Source organism: Penicillium chrysogenum (genome assembly GCF_028827035.1).
Source record: "Penicillium chrysogenum strain IBT 35668 chromosome Unknown utg000005l_segment0_segment0, whole genome shotgun sequence".
In the NCBI taxonomy this organism is placed as follows: Eukaryota; Fungi; Ascomycota; class Eurotiomycetes; order Eurotiales; family Aspergillaceae; genus Penicillium; species Penicillium chrysogenum.
The window spans coordinates 3,424,666-3,442,675 of NW_026622753.1; the positions used below are offsets into that span (position 1 = coordinate 3,424,666).

The 18,010-nt window shown below is 50.3% G+C and overlaps 6 protein-coding genes across 6 annotated transcripts; 4 read left to right on the forward strand and 2 right to left on the reverse strand.

Moving 5' to 3' along the window:
* Positions 1–1,079: 1,079 nt before the first annotated feature.
* tim9 (protein transporter TIM9) lies at positions 1,080–1,580 on the forward strand (the record flags this gene model as incomplete). Its single annotated transcript, XM_056715435.1, has 3 exons — positions 1,080–1,087; positions 1,192–1,261; positions 1,386–1,580. 3 exons carry the CDS (start codon positions 1,080–1,082, stop codon positions 1,578–1,580), a joined length of 273 nt encoding a protein of 90 aa, XP_056563057.1.
* A 1,105-nt stretch (positions 1,581–2,685) lies between these two features.
* Positions 2,686–6,145, forward strand: N7489_009686 (uncharacterized protein; the record flags this gene model as incomplete). The annotated part of the gene is made up of 7 exons (XM_056715436.1): positions 2,686–2,706; positions 2,775–2,789; positions 2,940–2,988; positions 3,088–3,223; positions 3,278–3,915; positions 3,980–4,159; positions 5,169–6,145. The coding sequence occupies 7 exons, from the start codon at positions 2,686–2,688 to the stop codon at positions 6,143–6,145; spliced, it is 2,016 nt and encodes a 671-aa protein (XP_056563058.1).
* A 210-nt stretch (positions 6,146–6,355) lies between these two features.
* On the reverse strand, positions 6,356–7,957 carry N7489_009687 (inositol-3-phosphate synthase INO1; the record flags this gene model as incomplete). The annotated part of the gene is made up of 1 exon (XM_056715437.1): positions 6,356–7,957. The coding sequence occupies one exon, from the start codon at positions 7,955–7,957 to the stop codon at positions 6,356–6,358; it is 1,602 nt and encodes a 533-aa protein (XP_056563059.1).
* Positions 7,958–10,191: 2,234 nt separating this feature from the next.
* N7489_009688 (uncharacterized protein) lies at positions 10,192–11,791 on the reverse strand (the record flags this gene model as incomplete). The annotated part of the gene is made up of 2 exons (XM_056715438.1): positions 10,192–10,844; positions 10,900–11,791. 2 exons carry the CDS (start codon positions 11,789–11,791, stop codon positions 10,192–10,194), a joined length of 1,545 nt encoding a protein of 514 aa, XP_056563060.1.
* Positions 11,792–12,388: 597 nt separating this feature from the next.
* N7489_009689 (Zn(II)2Cys6 transcription factor domain-containing protein) lies at positions 12,389–14,506 on the forward strand (the record flags this gene model as incomplete). The annotated part of the gene is made up of 9 exons (XM_056715439.1): positions 12,389–12,465; positions 12,524–12,552; positions 12,603–12,755; positions 12,820–13,139; positions 13,198–13,459; positions 13,515–13,958; positions 14,044–14,150; positions 14,210–14,309; positions 14,376–14,506. Coding segments are annotated over 9 exons (1,623 nt in total), but the record flags the coding sequence as incomplete, so codon positions are not given.
* A 1,848-nt stretch (positions 14,507–16,354) lies between these two features.
* N7489_009690 (LIM domain-containing protein) lies at positions 16,355–17,782 on the forward strand (the record flags this gene model as incomplete). The annotated part of the gene is made up of 1 exon (XM_056715440.1): positions 16,355–17,782. The coding sequence occupies one exon, from the start codon at positions 16,355–16,357 to the stop codon at positions 17,780–17,782; it is 1,428 nt and encodes a 475-aa protein (XP_056563062.1).
* Between the last annotated feature and the right edge of the window lie 228 nt (positions 17,783–18,010).

Genomic DNA, 18,010 nt, shown 5'->3' on the forward strand with positions numbered 1-18,010 from the left:
GGCGGAATTTCGAATTGGGACATCTCATTTGCTACATATAAATACTTATATGGGAGTTGCAATATAGATCTTCCACTAGTAGAATTTCTGGAATTTCTAGAATTGGAGCATAATTAGTATGAAGAACAGCACCCCCGCCACTACGACGTAGTCTGGAACCAACGGGTCTTGGATAGTCTGGAACGTGTTGGACCATTTTAGGGGCCCTTTTTGATTTGAAGATCAGTCGCTTATATCGGGTTTCATATCTTCCGGACCAGGTACCGATTTTCATTTACCCTAGTTTTTCAACTTGTTTGGCCTTTGGGTTAACAACGTGGCCAATGAAGTTGAAGTATACGGACCATCTGCTTTATAAGAGCATATCCGTTGTCACTTGGCCCACTGCGGGAAAGTGTATCTTGGGTACAGGGTAGTCTCTAGAAAGACATAAGACATCATATTTGTCCTCGAGTCCTCTTTCCGGTCTATTTCCGGTCTTTTCAAATATCTTCTGATGATGCATGTTCAACATGGAGGTTTTGACATCATATTGTCACCTATACCGGTGAAAACTCTAAATAACATAACTAAAGGAGAAGGTTCTTTTCAGCCTGGGATGTAACTTTCTATCCATGGGCACGAAACCCTTTGACTACCTACACGTAAAACTTCATTAAGGTGGCATTAGCTGTTCATCGCGTCATGAAGTGAGGTTGAAGAAATATTAGTGACGTTGAGATATCACGTGGAACGGGATTCCAGATTAGGAATATTCCTCCGAACGGATAAACCTCTTGCGAGACTGTTCTGGAGTACCTGTCTATCTGACGCCATTGTTATAAATGTGGATTTTTATAGACTTGAATTTTATGTGGCTGGAAAATAGTTGGAGTAAATTCCCTACGCGCCAGACGACTAACAAAAGCTGACATGTTTCACTGTTGTGGCCTGGTAACTAAGGCACAATGATATGCGTCGCGTGGGCTAATATTTCTCCGGCACCCGAGAAGCTCAGAACCAGCGGAGCTGGCAGCTGGCAGGAGACTTGTGGAAAGCATCTTACCATCAAACCATCCTGATTTTATTCATCTATCACAATGGACGGGTAAGTACCTCCTTTTGAACACGCTTTACTTCCCTGCCATGTTTTTTTCTGCAATTGATCCTCCGGATCATTCTCTGGGCAAACCGCTAATACTCAAGTCACAGACTTAATGCATCGGAACAGCGCGAGTTCGCTTCCCGCATGGAGCGGAAGCAGATGAAGGAGTTTATGACTGTATGTACCTCCTTCCTTGCTAAAGTCTCGGCCTCTGCGCTTATCCCCCTGCCCGTGGTCCCGTCTGCCTGCCATCAACCACCTGTCTTCTCCCATGTTCAAGATCTAACGTCCCTTCTTTCAGATGTACTCCAAGATGGTCCAGCGCTGCTTCGATGACTGTGTCAATGACTTCACCACCAAGTCCCTCATTAACCGCGAGGAGACTTGCATCATGCGCTGTGTCGACAAGAACCTCAAGAGCTCCGCCCGGCTGAACGAGCGCTTCCAGGAGCAGAACGCTGCCATGATGCAGAGCGGCTCCATGGGAGGCAACTAAGGGTCTATTTTGATAATAAGAAACATATTGTCGAGCACGATTTTCTATTGTGGCAACATGCATTGGATGAATTGGGTGATTGGCAAGGCGGCTCGATCGACCCGGTTGTGTCCGGCTCGGCAGTGGCTTTATCTGGATGTTTAGAGGGAAGACAGCGTGGTCGATGACCTATTGGCGAGGAAGCAGACAGGATCGGCTCCTTTCCGTGTACCATAGTGACTAGCACGGGAGATATCTACCTCTCCTCTCCCGGGGCTCAAAATACAAAAGACTTATAACGAAATGAGACGGGGCCATGTTCGTTGGACGGGTTCGCAAAGTAGTGCTTAGCTGGAGCTGACTTTGTCTTCCCATACTCGAGATATATCCTTTGCTGCTATCAAGTAACGCAACTTAGCGGTCGTGAAGGCCGAGGGCGCGTGTTTCTTGTTCCTTGTTTTGTTTACTTTGGTATACGAACCCGAGGTTGAAGCTTGTCGGGTATTTTCTGTCACTGTCGTCCTTGTCGCCTTGCTTCCAATCCAATGCTATGTCTTCCATTATCGGTGTTTCGGGTTGCCGGAAGGCGGATATATCGACTATTCCGCGATTGATGCGGCCTTCCGAGGTACCCGACGCGCTGCTTTTGTTAAACACTGGTCTTCTGAGAGAAAAATGGAAGAGAATAACGAATGTAGTGTAAGTAATTGCACCTAATCAGCATTGAATGTGCCAAAATATAGTGCTAATATTGTATACATATGTAGCACACCTAGGCAGATAGGGTATGTATACCCCCCTACGGCATTTCCCCGCGGAGCTCGGGAGCACTCCCGATCACGTATATTCCTTTCTATTCGAAAAATGGCGTTTATCTTACTGGGTTTCCCCAAGTGGGGAGAATAATATGAGGGGACTTGTAAAACTACTCGGATCTCCAACTTCCCAAAAGGTGCTTTATCTTTCCCCTCATTCCCGGCTCCACCCCACCCCCGTCCTTCAAAAGCCCGTCATTTCCTCTTCTCTTCTTCCTCAACCATCGTATTCTTGATGTGAGTCTTATTATTTTTTTTCCTTGGCATTTCCGGACTTTGTTAACAATCTTCTAGTTCAGGAATCATACACAATGGCCAGCACAGTAGGACAGGTAAATTACTCGGCCTTCTTTCTTGATTTTCCCTAATTGAATAATCTTGCTGACTCGAAAATCTGCAGACAATCACTTGCAAGGTAAGTTCGATCCGACCGCCCCGCACATATGACGTCGCCCAAGACACCTCACGTCTGTGAATCATGAGTGCTGAACAATCGATAGGCTGCTATTGCCTGGGAGGCCGGCGCGCCTCTGTCCGTTGAGGACGTCGAGGTCGCTCCCCCAAGGCTGGTGAGGTGCGCATTAAAATCCACCACACTGGTGTCTGCCATACCGGTAAGCCCCGCCATCAGCCCCGCCTTCTGCACGGAAAATCAAACAAACGCCGAAACAAACTCCGACCCTATCAGCGTAACACATATTGACATCCCACAGATGCCTACACTCTCTCCGGCAAGGATCCCGAGGGTGCTTTCCCAGTTGTTCTCGGTCACGAGGGTGCCGGTATTGTCGAGTCCATCGGCGAGGGTGTGACCTCCGTCAATGTGGGCGACTACGTCGTCGCTCTCTAGTATGTTTTCGGCTCCGATCTCGGCATGACAGTCCACTGACAAGACAATTGTAGCACTCCCGAATGCCGTGAATGCAAGTTCTGCAAGTCTGGCAAGACTAACCTCTGTGGTAAGATCCGTGCTACCCAGGGTAAGGGTGTCATGCCGGATGGCACTTCCCGCTTCAAGGCCCGCGGCAAGGACCTCCTGCACTTCATGGGTACCTCCACATTCTCGCAGTACACCGTCGTTGCCGATATCTCGGTCGTCGCTGTCACTCCTAAGATCCCCACCGATCGGTCCTGTCTGCTCGGCTGCGGTATCACCACCGGTTACGGTGCTGCTGTCGTGACTGCCAAGGTCGAGGAGGGCTCCAACGTCGCTGTCTTCGGTGTCGGCTGTGTCGGTCTGTCGGTTGTGCAGGGTGCGGTCAAGAACAAGGCCGGTATGATCATTGCTGTCGACGTCAACGACGGCAAAGAGGCCTGGGCTCGCAAGTTCGGTGCTACCCACTTCGTTAACCCCACCAAGCTCGCCGGCAAGACCATCCAGGAGCACCTGATTGAGATGACTGATGGTGGCTGTGATTACACTTTCGACTGCACTGGTAACGTCGGTGTCATGCGCGCTGCCCTCGAGGCCTGCCACAAGGGCTGGGGTGAGAGTATCGTCATCGGTGTGGCTGCTGCTGGTCAGGAGATTGCCACTCGCCGTAAGTTAACCCCGCTGTTCTTCACTTCCCAGTGTATATTCGTTTCGTCTAACACCTGCTGCAGCATTCCAACTTGTCACCGGTCGTGTCTGGAAGGGATGTGCTTTCGGTGGCATCAAGGGTCGCACACAACTGCCCGGTCTGGTCGACGACTACCTCAACGGCGAGCTCAAGGTGGACGAGTTCATCACTCACCGCCAGTCGTTGGATGGCATCAACACCGCTTTCGATCAGATGAAGGAGGGTGATTGTGTTCGTTGCGTCGTCGACCTGCAATAGGCGCAATATTTTGGCAGTCGATATAAAATACCTGATGTGAAATATGACTTTAATTATTTCTTGGATTCGAATTTTTCTATATAACAGTGCAATGCATTGGGGGTGTATGGACTTTTGTAGGTCTGAGGTTGTCTTCAAGGTCCTCAACCCCGCGGCACCTTGAGGGTGACCTCGGATGTGTAAACACTGACATCAGCTCAATGGGTTGCCTAAAGCAATAATGCCTAAAGCAATAATGTCCCTGGAGCCATCAGTTAAATGCAATTGCAGGAAGATACGTGTTAGCACCGTTGTAGATCAATAGATAATACAAGCCGCATAACCGTGGCATCCGAATGTCTTCAATGTTAGGGCCTAAGTTAACTAGCGGCCGTTAACGTCTAATATTTCCTTCCGACGTTCTCTCTTCCTCTCCTTTTGGGTAGCCTAAGCCTTCTAAACACGAAGCATGCTCCACTTAGAACAATAGCCGCGGAACAAAGTCAAACATACCGTTCAGTTTATGCTCCTGCCGGAGAGGGTCCGAAATCCCCACCGCGTCCACACCAACGAGCAACAGATAGAGGTCCCAGTCTCGGTTCTACTTCGGAATAACGTTGCTGGTGACCTGTGATAGGTGGTGAATTGCCCGCACATAGCGTGATTCATGCACTGATGGGTCTAGGAGGGGCTGCTTTGTGTTATCAGACCCCATTCTCAACTCCCCTCGCCGCGGCGATGCCCGCGGTGATATTTGCGGGGGGGTATATAGTCCTGGACATCATGGTGTACAGAACGAACTCGTTCAAAATCCTCTCTACATTCTGTCTATCACTCTTGCTTTACTCGTCTTATACTTCAGAGCAAGTCTTTCGACCAGCACCACAACCACCACAACAACAACCATACCACCTACAATACCCAAAATGACAGACCCAAACCCAGTCACCCTCCCAACCCCCTTCTCCACAATCCCCCGAACCCCCTCCTCCTAGGCCCCTCACCAATCCACCCCCTCCCCCGCACAACAGCCGATCTCGCCAAAAACAACCCCCACCCCCTGGTAACAATCTACGCCAAACGCGACGACCTAAACTCCGCCTACGCCTACGGCGGCAACAAAACCCGCAAGCTAGAGTATCTACTCGCGGACGCCCAAGCCCAAGGCTGCACGACCCTCGTCTCCATCGGCGGCGTGCAAAGCAACCACACGCGCCAAGTCGCCGCCGTCGCCGCACGCTCGGGCCTAAAAGCCCGTCTCGTGCAGGAGCACTGGGTCGACTGGACAGACCCGGGCTACGAGAGCACGGGCAACATCCAGCTGTCGCGGCTGATGGGCGCGGATGTGCGGCTCGACCCGTCCGGGTTCGGGATCGAGCATAAGAATACCGTGCAGAGGGTTGTGGAGGAGGCGAGGGGTGATGGGGAGAAACCCTACTATATTCCTGCTGGGGCGTCGGACCATCCGCTTGGTGGACTTGGGTTTGCGCGGTGGGCGTTTGAGGTTCGGGAGCAGGAGGGGGAGATGGGGGTTTTCTTTGATACGGTGCTTGTTTGTGCTGTTACGGGGTCGACTTTTGCCGGGATGATTGCTGGGTTTAAGTTGCTTGAGCGGTTGTATCCTGCGGATGCGAAGAGGAGGGTTGTTGGGATTGATGCTTCGGCGACGGTTGAGGCGACCCGGGCGCAGGTTTTGAGGATTGCGAAGAATACTGCTGCTAAGATTGGGCTTAGTGAGGATGATATTACGGAGGATGATGTTATTCTTGATGATCGGTACCATGCTGGTATCTATGGTGTTCCTGATCGTCAGACTTGGGATGCGATTGAGTACGCGGCGAAGATGGAGGCGTTTATTACTGATCCTGTCTATGAAGGGAAGAGCTTTGCCGGCATGATGGATATGATTCGTCGTGGGGAGATCAAGGGGGAAATATCCTGTATGCGCACCTCGGTGGACAGTTGGCTTTGAATGCTTACTCCGAGCTTGGTCGGACCAATGAATAGACATACATACATATGAATCTGGTTAGAGAATGAGAATACGCTTACATGAAAACTACGAATTTATCAATAGGAAGCATGGTTGTAGTATGTTTAGGCTTGTAAGCTTGTATTGTTAAACGAGTGACTGTAGTTGGCGCGCAAAATGATCAAACTAGGGAAGCATGGACAACGTCCTTTAGAACAGCTTGTGCTCAAGGGTCATCTCGGACTCTGGCTGGAGACCAACGCAGGCACGGAAGATGTTGATAAGGGCGGAGCGCTGCTTGCCCAGGGCGTTGACGACGGGGGTACCGGGCGGGGTCAGGGGAGCCTTGAGCATGTAGCTGAGAATGCTCAGAACGCTATGGAAGCCCTTGTAGTCGTCACCCTCGCTGTCAGACTTCCAGCTGATACGGGTCATCATCTCGGCGAGTAGAACTAGGTCGATGATCAGGGGCGAGGCCAGGAGCGAGTCCTCACAGATGTTGAACAAGCTGATGGTCTGGTGACCACCCATGAAGATCTCGGCGTAGTACTCATCCAGAGCACGCTTGTTGTCACCGACAGCAGGCATGTACTTGATGACGACAGTGTGGTCGGGGTGCTCATCCTTCTCGTAGAGGATGTGGTTGGCCGCGACCATGTCGTCCACAACGTTGGACTTGGAGATTTCCTTGGAGCGGAATTGCTTCTGGGAGCTCAGATTCTTGCCGTCATTGTTGCCCAAGTGGTTGTAGCTGGCAATGGAAGTGAGCTTGATACCAGCGTTGATCAGGAAGTCAACGAGGGCAGACTTCATCTTGGTCTGGCCAGACTTGAAGTCGTCACCGCCAATGAAAGCACGACGCTGCTCGGCCAACTGAAGAGCACCAGGGACAAAGGTGTTCTGGGGCGAGCCGTTGATGAACGGAGTGTCCTCAAGGATCGAAGCCACAGCGAACACGGTGGAAGGAGCAACCTCGAGGTGACCGGCCTTGATCGAGTTGATCAGGTTGTCGGCAGTGTCGTTGACACCGGGGACAATGTCGGCGTACCGCTCAGTGTTGGCAGTCCACATGACAATCACCTTATCCAAGCCGTTCTGGGCCTTGAAGTCGCGAATATCCTTCTGGATCTGCTCAACGTGGGCCCAGCAGGCCTTGTCACCCTCGATGACATTGTCGGCACGGTCCTCTTGGTTGGCAGCGATGAAGTCGGGGTAGTAAATACTAGGCAGCGGCTTCATCTCGGCCATCTCCTTGCGGACCTGGTTCTTGAGGGTGGGCTCCAGCACCTGAGCACGGTCCATGGACTCGGCGAGGTTCATGCTGCTGATATCCCAACCGCCAATGGCCAGATCGTTAGGGTGGGCCATGGGGAGCAGGTCGTGGAAGGGGATGTTGATCTCCTCGCCGGTCTTAGCATCCGAGCCCAACTTGACAGTGGAGCCCATGACGATAGAACCGTAGTAGTTGGAGGTCTGCTTGCCATCGCGGGTCTCCCAGGAGAGGTTACGACGGTTGGCCAAGATACCAGCAGTCACGGTGGAACCGTTGTTTCCACCCCAACCGACCAGCATCATACCGACCTTGCCAACCTTGCGGTTGACCTTGAAGTTGTAGTTGGTAGCCTTGGGAGTGGCAACCAACTTGTTGTCCGCGGTGCGGGTGATCTCAGTAGTCTGATAGGCGTACTTCGACTTGATCTCGTCATCAGTATAGACGACATTGGGGGACTGGACAGTAAACAGGGAAGATTCTTGGCGAACCGACCCGTTCAGCGCGCCATTGGCAGCATCCGAGCTAGCGTGAGGAGCCATTGCGTTCACAGCGGGATGAATAGGCGAATTGATAGAAGTGTGTGTGATAGCGTAGCTCTAACGGATGTAGGGTGCGCAGTCCGATGCTCCTCCACGGTTGGATGAGCGTCGGCCGTTGAACGGGTGGTGCCGCCTAAGGAGGAGTTAGCAATTGGACTACTATATGATCATAGCTCTAAGAGCTCTAAAGAAGGGGAACTCACGAGTTAAGACTTGTCGCGAAAATTTTGGCGGTTGTATGTGACCACTGTCTCGAAGAGAAGTGATCTGACCTGCTGACAAGGTTTATACGAACCTAAAATAAACGGAGCAAGAAGATTGAGGATTGAGGATAAGAGAAGAAGAGGAAAGAGAGAAAGAGGAAGTGGCAGGTGGGCGACTTTATGTGTCTCCGCCTGTCTCCGGGGGGGCCTGGTCCACCGGTCCCTTGTCCCCCGGCTTCCCCCTTTTCGACTTTTTTCTTCTTTTTCTTTTCTGTTTTTCCCCTTCGCTTCGAGCTATTAAATTGGCTTTCATCTTATTATTGGTTGTAATATCTCACCGTCTATTCTAGGGCTGTCCATGGTCTAGCCGATACCGCAGTAGTCATTCTTTCGTTCCTGCATACAACATATGGAGTATAGCACACTGCGAATGTCTTTTGTTTCCCTTGTACTAACTCCAGGTACGGAGTACATAGCTACCTAGATGATGCATCGTGATCAGCAACTTAGCCCATTCTATTCCTGAATCTCCAGTTTTTTTTCCCACTACCGTCTGGGGCTCCGCTTCCGGCTTCCACGGGTTTCCCTGGTGCCTGGCGACCCGAGAAACTCCTTTCCGGATACGAATCCCGGTGACGTATTTCGGTTCTGCATTTTGTGATTGAATTCTCATAGAGCTGTGAGCATTATATTCCAATTGCAATTGAATTGCAATTGCATTGTAAATGTAGTTTTATAGAATAACCCCGTGGACCTATACATCATGCCACGAGCCCTCTGTTGGACCGTGCAGCACATCGGAGGGGCAGGCTCCGCGGGGCAAAATGGCGGTCAGCCCATCCACGTTTGGCAGATCTGGAATTGCTTTATTATTACATTGTATGTATTATTATCTTCTAATATTATCGACTTGGTAGTACATACGGAGTATCAGAGGAATCGTACAGAGACGATAGGTGGGTTTTACATGCAAGTGCATTTACGGAGCTCAGGACCTTGGGAGCCATAGGCTCCATGACGTTTGGATCCTAGGGCATCCGAGGTTAGTGTGTCAGCTCATGTTGTCTCATGTATTTCTTGTTGATTTTACGTTGCTCAACTGTGTTGGCGCTGGTTTATGCCTCCGTCGTTAAGTGAGATTTTCCAATGTTGTTCCCTTCTGAGAATACAGTGGGGCAGTCTTCTATTAAAACTAATCATATCTGCAATACTATAGAGCCCCCATTTTCTTAAGGAGACTGCTGAAAAAAGACCACTGAAAAGACAACCGGACAAGACCACTAAGATACGTTCCGGCGGAAGGACCAAGGGAAAATCCCGCCTTCCAATTCGTATGTATCCTACACTTTCCTCTTACGGACGAAGACATCCTGCTCCATCAATTCTTCCCATCCTTCTCGTCAAATTCCATCTAGAAGAGTCCTTTTCCGAGGGAATCTGATCTAGTGGAGTGTATTTCCCGGTCTCTGGGGACACCCAAGTTCCTCTGTAGACGCACTGAACGCCTTGGTGAGACAGCCACCCTATGAGAGGAAGCTTGAGTCTGTGTGGGATGGTAGCAAGCCCCTGAAAGAGGCCTTGAGCGATTGGGAATTTTTCTAAACCAACATCTACACTTAGTGTTATCTGTCTGTGTCTTCCTTCATCAGTCTGGCGACAAAAACAGCAGAACATACATAGTTCTATTCAAGCCTCAATTACAACGAAATGGAATTGCTGTTGCCGTCATTATTCCTTCCACGGTTCCTGTATACATATGTAACCTCATAAATGAGATCAAAAGCATTCCAAAATGGAACCTATATCCTTTGGTAGTCTCATGATCGGTATATAAATGAAGAGTGGTAAATACCTAGTAGTGCCATAGTAAAAAGAGCTTACCTCTTCCATGCTCAGGCACAAATATCGCAAAATTTACTTCGTTAGAAATAATTTTAATTCTTTTGTATGGCAAACTATTGTCATTTCTTGTTGACCAAACCCTTCAAATCCTAACTCCGTTCGTATTGTCAGAAACAAACATTTATACTCTCAAACCGTCGGTACTCTATTGTCTTTATTCTCCAAAGGACGATCTCCCTGGGGCTGGCGACCATTTAATCTCCTGTGCACCTGTTCGGCCACACGAACAGAGTCTGACCAGCCCGTGGACATAATAAATACCTCATCTATGTCTTCCAACGAGAGGCCTGCGGTTTCCGGGAAAAATAGATAAACAACCGGTATCATTGCAAAATTCAGACAGGCAAAGATGAGAAAGTATTTCCACCCAATGGCATTGAAGGCGATTGGGGTGATCTCGGCGACCAGAACACTCAGAGCCCAATATATGCTGGAGCCGATACCGTTGATGGTGGTACGCAGACTGAGAGGCGCCACTTCGGATGCGTAGAGAAATGGTACCCCGCCAAAACCGAAGACCATGCTGAAGTGAAAGATGAACATAAAGACCACCGCTGCGTGCATGGAAATGATGTTTGTCGACTGGGAACTAAGCGCAGCCACTAGGGCCATGGAGATTGTGTTGGCCGTCGCACTGGACAACAATAGAAACCGGCGACCAAATCCCTCTATAGTGAACACGCATAGAATGCCACCAAAGACACCGGAAAGTTGATAAATGACCGCCAGAATCATTGATGTTGTTGGGCTAAGGTGAAGGTAGGTATGGAAAATTGTCGTAGCTGGTTATCCATGAGCGAGGGCAATTGGATGGGATTGAAAGATTAGGGAACGTACTGTAGAACGTGATAGAGTTGACACCAGTCAATTGTAACAGCACCAATCCCCCTGTTGCAACAGATGCGCGATGGCAGATTCTTTGATGTCCCATTTGGAATATTTGGCACAAAGACCCTTTACCGCCGACAATAGCTAACGAGGATTCCACATCCAGTATATCCTTCTGGACCATCTCACTGTCCATTTCCGTGTCTCTCAGGGCTGCCAATACCTCACGAGCAGCAGAGACTTGGCCCTGTTGGACCAGCCAACGAGGCGACTCGGGCATATGAGAAGTAAATACGATCACAACTATGCAAAGTATGATAGGCAATCCAACTGGGATACGCCAGCTTGCGCTGTTGGCGACATAAGACATCCCAAGGTCGACTAGTAATGCCAGGGTTAGACCCATTGAGACAAAGATGCCTGTGGTCCCAACATGCGCACCACGCTTGCTAGCTGGTGATATCTCCGATTGCCAGATAGGCACAGTGGCTAGTTGGCCACCAGTGCCCAGACCTAGAATAACCCGTGATACCACCAACTGAGAAAGGGGGAAAGAACTAGCCATGAGGAATGCCCCTATCAATTGCGTCACTGAAGCGAGTATGATAGTTCGTCGACGTCCAAGCATATCACCTAGCCCAATGCAAGCGATGGCGCCCAAGAAACCACCTGCTGCATACAAGGCTACCACGGTACCTTGGAGAGTCGATTTGTGGTGTTTCTCTGAAGGCAGGGCATTGCTCACATCGATTTCAGGAAATTGGGACTCGAACCAGGGCATGGTTAGAACTCCCCCTAGTAACCCTTGGTTATAGCCTAATGACATGATGGCAGGCATAACCACACCAAGCAGTGCTACATGGTTGAGGCGACTGCCCCGGAGGCCAAGAAAACGTGTCATTTAGTGTGCAAAGAAGGTTTGGAATAAAGTTGTTAGTCTGGGGAACTTCGCCAGGTGCGAATTTTAGAATTAATCAGAGATCTTGCAATTGTGTCGTGTGAGTTCGATCCTTGCATATTTGTTGTTTTCTTGCATTCCGATCTCACTCAGCCTCTTGAAATGCATGTTTTACAGTTTCAGCAAGGTGTTCATTAGCAGAGATATTTTGAGTCTCAGATAAAGATGATCTATGAATGAGATATCTGCAAGGGGTGCACCATCTCATTGTTCGGCAGTGGGACTCGATTGCTACAACGCAACAAGAAAATAGAATTGTCACATCATAATATATAGTCTTTGTTTGAAGCCCCTACGGTGCTTTATCTATCAAATTTCAGTTGTACCAACTCCTAGAACGTAGGGATTATTTGATGGTTCGGTAAAAATATATATCCATATCTACACGGCATTTGAGAGATGGACATTTCTCTTTATTATTGGCATTTTCCCTAGAACAAACTATCCTTAAAATCGGGGTTATATCAAGGGTAACCTTAAGAGTACTAATAATTCTATCGCCACCTACATATTGGGGCGCCCGGATTAAATCCCCCGCAGTGGGGAATTTCCCCGACGGAGGATGTGAAGAAAATCAACATCTCCGTCATGCCTGGTGCGAAGAACCCCCAATGTTGGTAAGCAATGACCTAAATGATCTTAGCGGCTTTTGAGACTTTGACTGATTATATTCAGTGATCCATGCCGTGTACTTCACCATAAATGTGATACTACCTATTCCCCCGCACAACCAACTCTCCGCTGACTGGGATAGGTGACGGAGTCTTGCCACAATGCAGCCGATGCGTTCGCACAGGTCGCGAATGCACTCGTGGTAAAAAGGAAACCAAGTTTCGACAGGCAAAGAGTCGGACAACGCGCACTAAGTTTCCTAGCAACCAAGTTTGGCTCCGGCCACCACCTAGAGGTTGGATTCTGCACCCGTTTCCCTGAGATCCAGTGACCTAGTCTGACACAAGACCGTTATATAGTGGACTTTGTGCTCGAAAGTGGAAGCGGCCAAGTGGGGAGCTCGACCCCAACGCCAACCAATGTCCTGTCGCCTGCCGGGAGCTTGCATAGTCATGCCGACTCCATTCCTATACCGGAAAGGGTGTCTCCCGGGTCCTCATATACTCCCCCTTTGCCACAATACGGTTTCCCAAACCAGCAAGTACATACGGGAAGTAGTGCTGTTTCGGTAGCACCCTCGGTGGGCACACCTGAACGATTACCCCAGCGACCATGGCCCTTGAGAGATCCCGCGGAGGCGCGTTTGCTGCAACATTTTGTGGAAAAGGTTGCGCCGTTTGTAAGTGATTATCTTGTGTTCTAAATGATAAGCTGTAGTCTGACTGTATGATATAAAGTTCGATTGCACGGATCGCCAGCAGCATTTTGCCATCCATATCCCCTACCGAGCACGCCGCTGTGAGACATTATTCAATGCAATATTGGCCATGTCAGCTCGTCATTTGAATCGCACAACAGGGTTTGACCCTTTCGTGTCGGACCATTATTACCAAGCATGTCTGTCGAAGTTGATCCCTGCGCTCAATGACCACGGTGTTACGATGGACGATGATTTACTGTCTGCTACTGTCATCCTTCGCTTGCTGGAAGAGTTCGATGGTGAGTAATGGATCGGTCCCCTGGTGCGTCAAGAATGCGCTGACCAAGCTCATAGTCCCACTCGCCGGGTCCGATATTCGAGGCCACTCCTTCGGGACAAAGGCTTTCATACGGTCTCCTTCAATGATGACAACAACCCCAAGTCTACGGCAGGCTGTCTACTGGAGTGGCCTACGCCAGGAGATTTACAATGCCCTTAGCCTCCACCAAGCCCCAGACATTGAGCTGAGGTCCTTGGACTTGGATTCCCACCTTAACTCACTGGGCCCTGATGCGGGTGATTGCGCATGGGCGAATCAAGCCATCACTCATTGTGCCCACGTTTTGGTGTTTTGTTTCGGGGAGGGACCTCGCTCGGCAGCTGTCTACGCAGATCTTAAGGCACATAATCAGCAATGGAGTGAGACTCGGCCAGACTCTTTCGACCCTTATTTTGTGGGTGAAGATGTGGAGGTGGGAACCCAATTCCCTGATATTCGCTACGGGTGTCCATGGCATGGTATGTATCGGGCGACATTCCAGGAAGTGGTATTTCCAGGAAGTTATTTAGGTTATGAACTGCGGCTGATCGCTTGGGGTTATAGCAATTGGCAACCAGTATATCGATCTTGCCCAGATCTTGCTTTCTGTGCACGATCCGACTCTGCCTACGGTTGGACCTCTGCGCACGCGTCTGATCCAGGAGGCCGATGTACGTGTCTGATTCCAATCTACATTACGTATTCTAGCAGAGACTGACAGGTGATTTAGGATCACATCCGCAGGGGGATTTGGAAAGTATGTGGCGCTTCGTTATCTAATGCCTCTGTGCCTCCAGCCATGGTTGTTGGGTGCATGGCCATCCATCTCTGTAAGCAGCGGAAACCACTGTTCAATATTTTCAAGTGAGTATACATGAGGCTGACCAGGATCACAGGGGGCGATCGCTTCACAGACCCACATGAACAGGACCATTTGATCCAAGTTCTTATCCAAACTGATGCACTCCATGGCTGGCCAACCCATGCGCTGCAGCGACAGCTTCGGGAGAAGTGGGGCATGCGTTGACATTGGTACTACATCAGGAGAGCAGCAAGAGAGCGAGAAAGTGGACGAGAGACTGTCTCGCATCTCCCCTAATCCGTGTCTGAGCTTGAGGCACCGGCGCGACAAGATGATCGTCCCTCTCCCGCTCGCAATCAGAAGCCCCATACGGGGTAGCATCTGGTCTGATTCCCACCCTGATCGTCACACGCGTTATTCGAGCCTTCAAGATCAAAATACCCGGGCTTGGCGCGTTAAATCCTGCAACTACCTAAACGGTAGTAATGTACAGAGTACCTACAATATACTTTGTCCTCGGGACAGAGTACATGTGTACTTCTGCTTTGGGCCAAGTGTCAGGGTCATGCATGATCCAAGTGGAGAGCAGTGACCAGTAATAGGAGTGGGCACCCGTGGACGGAGGGAAAACATGGCCCCGCGGATCGCCAGCACGGGCGAAACCACAAAGTTGTTTGTGTTTTTCTTTGCCGTGTCCTAAGAATATCCCAACATTTGGGACCGTCGCCACATGATTACAGAAGGCCTTCTAGGGGAGAAAGTCTGATTTTACACAGTACATGTCAGAAACTATTCAAAATTCAGACAGGTACCCTTTCAAGGGTTCCAAGGTTTCCACGATGATCCCCACTGATCGAAAGATTGCCTCAAACATTAAGCAATGTGATTGGCGGATCCAACATCACGGACCAGTGGCATTGCAAGTTGAAGTATCCTTTTCCATGGAGCTCCACTGTTTGGGTCAGGGGAGAATTCCCTTGGATGTACTTCGTGGTAATATAGAGAATAGAACTAGAGAACTACCTATCTACGTACTCTGAACTGAATAATAGGATAATATCATGATATAATACTCAATAATAATAAAAATTAATATAATATAATATAATATAATACCCGTAACCCCTGAACACAGTTACGCACCCCCTTTCCGCACTGGAGACGCTAATCACACTAGCGTGGTTTTCCAGTCACAAAGCAGGCCCCAGTACAATCGCTAATTCTCCTCAACTTCTCTCTACTGTTGTAGACTCTAGAATAGTCTTCCCCATATCTCGAGGGGATATGACTGAATTCGATGTTCATCCTTGATGGCTTCAATGAACATGGGCATGTTGCCCACCATAAAATGCTCCAATTGTGGGTGCAACGTCGAGATCTCCTCCATGGGGGATCATACTTGCATTCGAAATGATTTTGGTAGGCTTTGAAAATATTCAACACCTAGTTAACGTGCTGACTTTATAGCAGTCGCACCTACAACAATTCCATCACCCCCTCCATCGGCAGGCTTCGATTCGGATCGATTCATGGAGACGAAGGTTGGCCGGGGCCCTCCCCCGGCCATAGACCCCCTCCGCTGCAAGTATGTCTCAATTGCCATGTGGGGAGTGCAAGGGATCCGCGACTAATCCGACATATAGATCGAGCATTTTTGCAGCCAAATATGCCGACACCAGCTAACAGTGTCCATCTATCACCTCTCCCTGCCAGTCCAGCACCTCCTTCCATGGTGCGCCCGTCTCAACACAGTCTGAATGATGATTCGGTTTTCTCATTCCCCATGCCTGGAAACCGGTCACCGACTGAAGTGAGGACACCAAGTCCAATGATGGATCGGACTGCGCTTAAAGCACTACCACCAGTTCCGCCGGGACAAGCGCTGAGTCCAACCCCAGAGAATATACACCTTCCACCTAGTCCGCTGCCACCTAAGTCCCCAGATACGAATCATCACAGGGGGAGTCGGCAGTGAGCAACAGCAGCTACCGGTCGTCTTTCGCCAGCAGTCGCTACGGCGATTCCACAACGAGGTCATCAACGAACAGCCTCTCCCGTGGTTTCCGGTCATTTATGGACGACACACCACCGGTGCCACTGGCACCTCTCCGCACCCCCAACAATACTTCTTTCCCCCGTGATTCCAATGTCTCGGTAGTTTCATCCCGGATTAGCAAGGAGGAAGCCAGCGGATTCGACTTTGGTATTCCCAAAGGCCAGAGCCCAACCACTGGACTACAAGATCTGCCGGAGGAACCCCCTTCGACACAGTTCCAGGATCATCCTGAATATACCGCTTTCAATTCTGCACAAACCCACCTTCACCCTGCAACGGCAGCAACAGAGCCAGGCAGTGATGCGCCAAGGAAAAGCTCCAACGCAAGTACGACAAGTGCATTCTCCGTCACTAGCTTCGCCCGGGCTCTCGGTCTGGAGGACCAAATGAATCACTCTGAAACTTCTGGCTCGGATTCATCGCCTTCCGATGCACGCAGTGGTAGTTCCATGTCCAGTCTTCCCTCCGATGTCAGCTTGAACCCGCATAAGCCCACCGATCCGCTCAACCTAGGACCCTTGGTCGAAGAACTGCCCGCGCGGACTCGACAGACGATTGTAGAAGTACCCGGCCGTATGCGGAGCACCATGGAAGATGTCCCTCCTATCCCAGCTGCTTTCTTCAGCCCGGATTCACCTACTGACCCTTCAATCAACCAAGGTGGTGTGTCATTGATTTCGGAGAAGAAAGACATACCCCCGACTCCGACCACACAACAACCAAAACAGTCTATCCCCCGAAAGCCCCCTCCACAACGATCATTCACAGCCCCCATACCACAACCACAAACACCAGCAACACCAACCCGGTCCGCGACACGCTCGAAGGGGAAGTGCAAAGGTTGCAACGAGACAATTACAGGAAAATCAATCTCATCCTCGGACGGCCGTCTCACAGGTCGATACCACCGTGGCTGTTTCGTTTGCTTTGAGTGCCACTCTCCCTTCCAAACAGCCGATTTCTACGTCCTCAACAACAGACCCTTCTGCGCACAACATTACCACGAGCGTAACGGGTCCCTTTGCGCCGGCTGTCACACCGGAATTGAGGGCCACTACTTGGAGACCGTCGAACGGAACCCTGGGCGCTCAGACCGTCGTCGATTTCACACCCAGTGTCTGCAGTGTCGTACATGCCACGTCCTTCTGAAGGGCGACTACTTCGAGTGGAATGGCGAAGTCTTCTGTGAAAGAGATGCTCGCCGAGCCGCTGCTGCATACCACCCACCACCACCTCCTGGTCCTTCTGGTCGTCGCCGACCAACTCTGCCCTCGTCTCCCTTGGCCCAGTCTGGCCACTTCCCACCGGGCTCGTACCCTCCACCTGGCGGAAGACATGGACCGGGGCCGGGGCCGGGGCCTGGTCTCCACCCCGGTGCTAGATTCCCTCCTGGCGGTGGAGGACGGTTCCCCGAACGACGGACAACTAGGCTTATGATGATTTGAGTAAATCATCTTCTCATTCTTCTTCCACGCGAGCCTTAGAAATTTCTGAGTTGCACATTCCTCTTCTCCGCATCTCTACCGCGGATTTCATCACCCGCTTTCTTCATTCAATTATATATTGCGATATACCCTCTGTGCTACTCACCCATTTGGCTTCGCTGGCACTGGCACTGGCGTTGATCGTCTGTTTTACCATCGCATCGGGGCCATCTTCATCTGTATCCATTG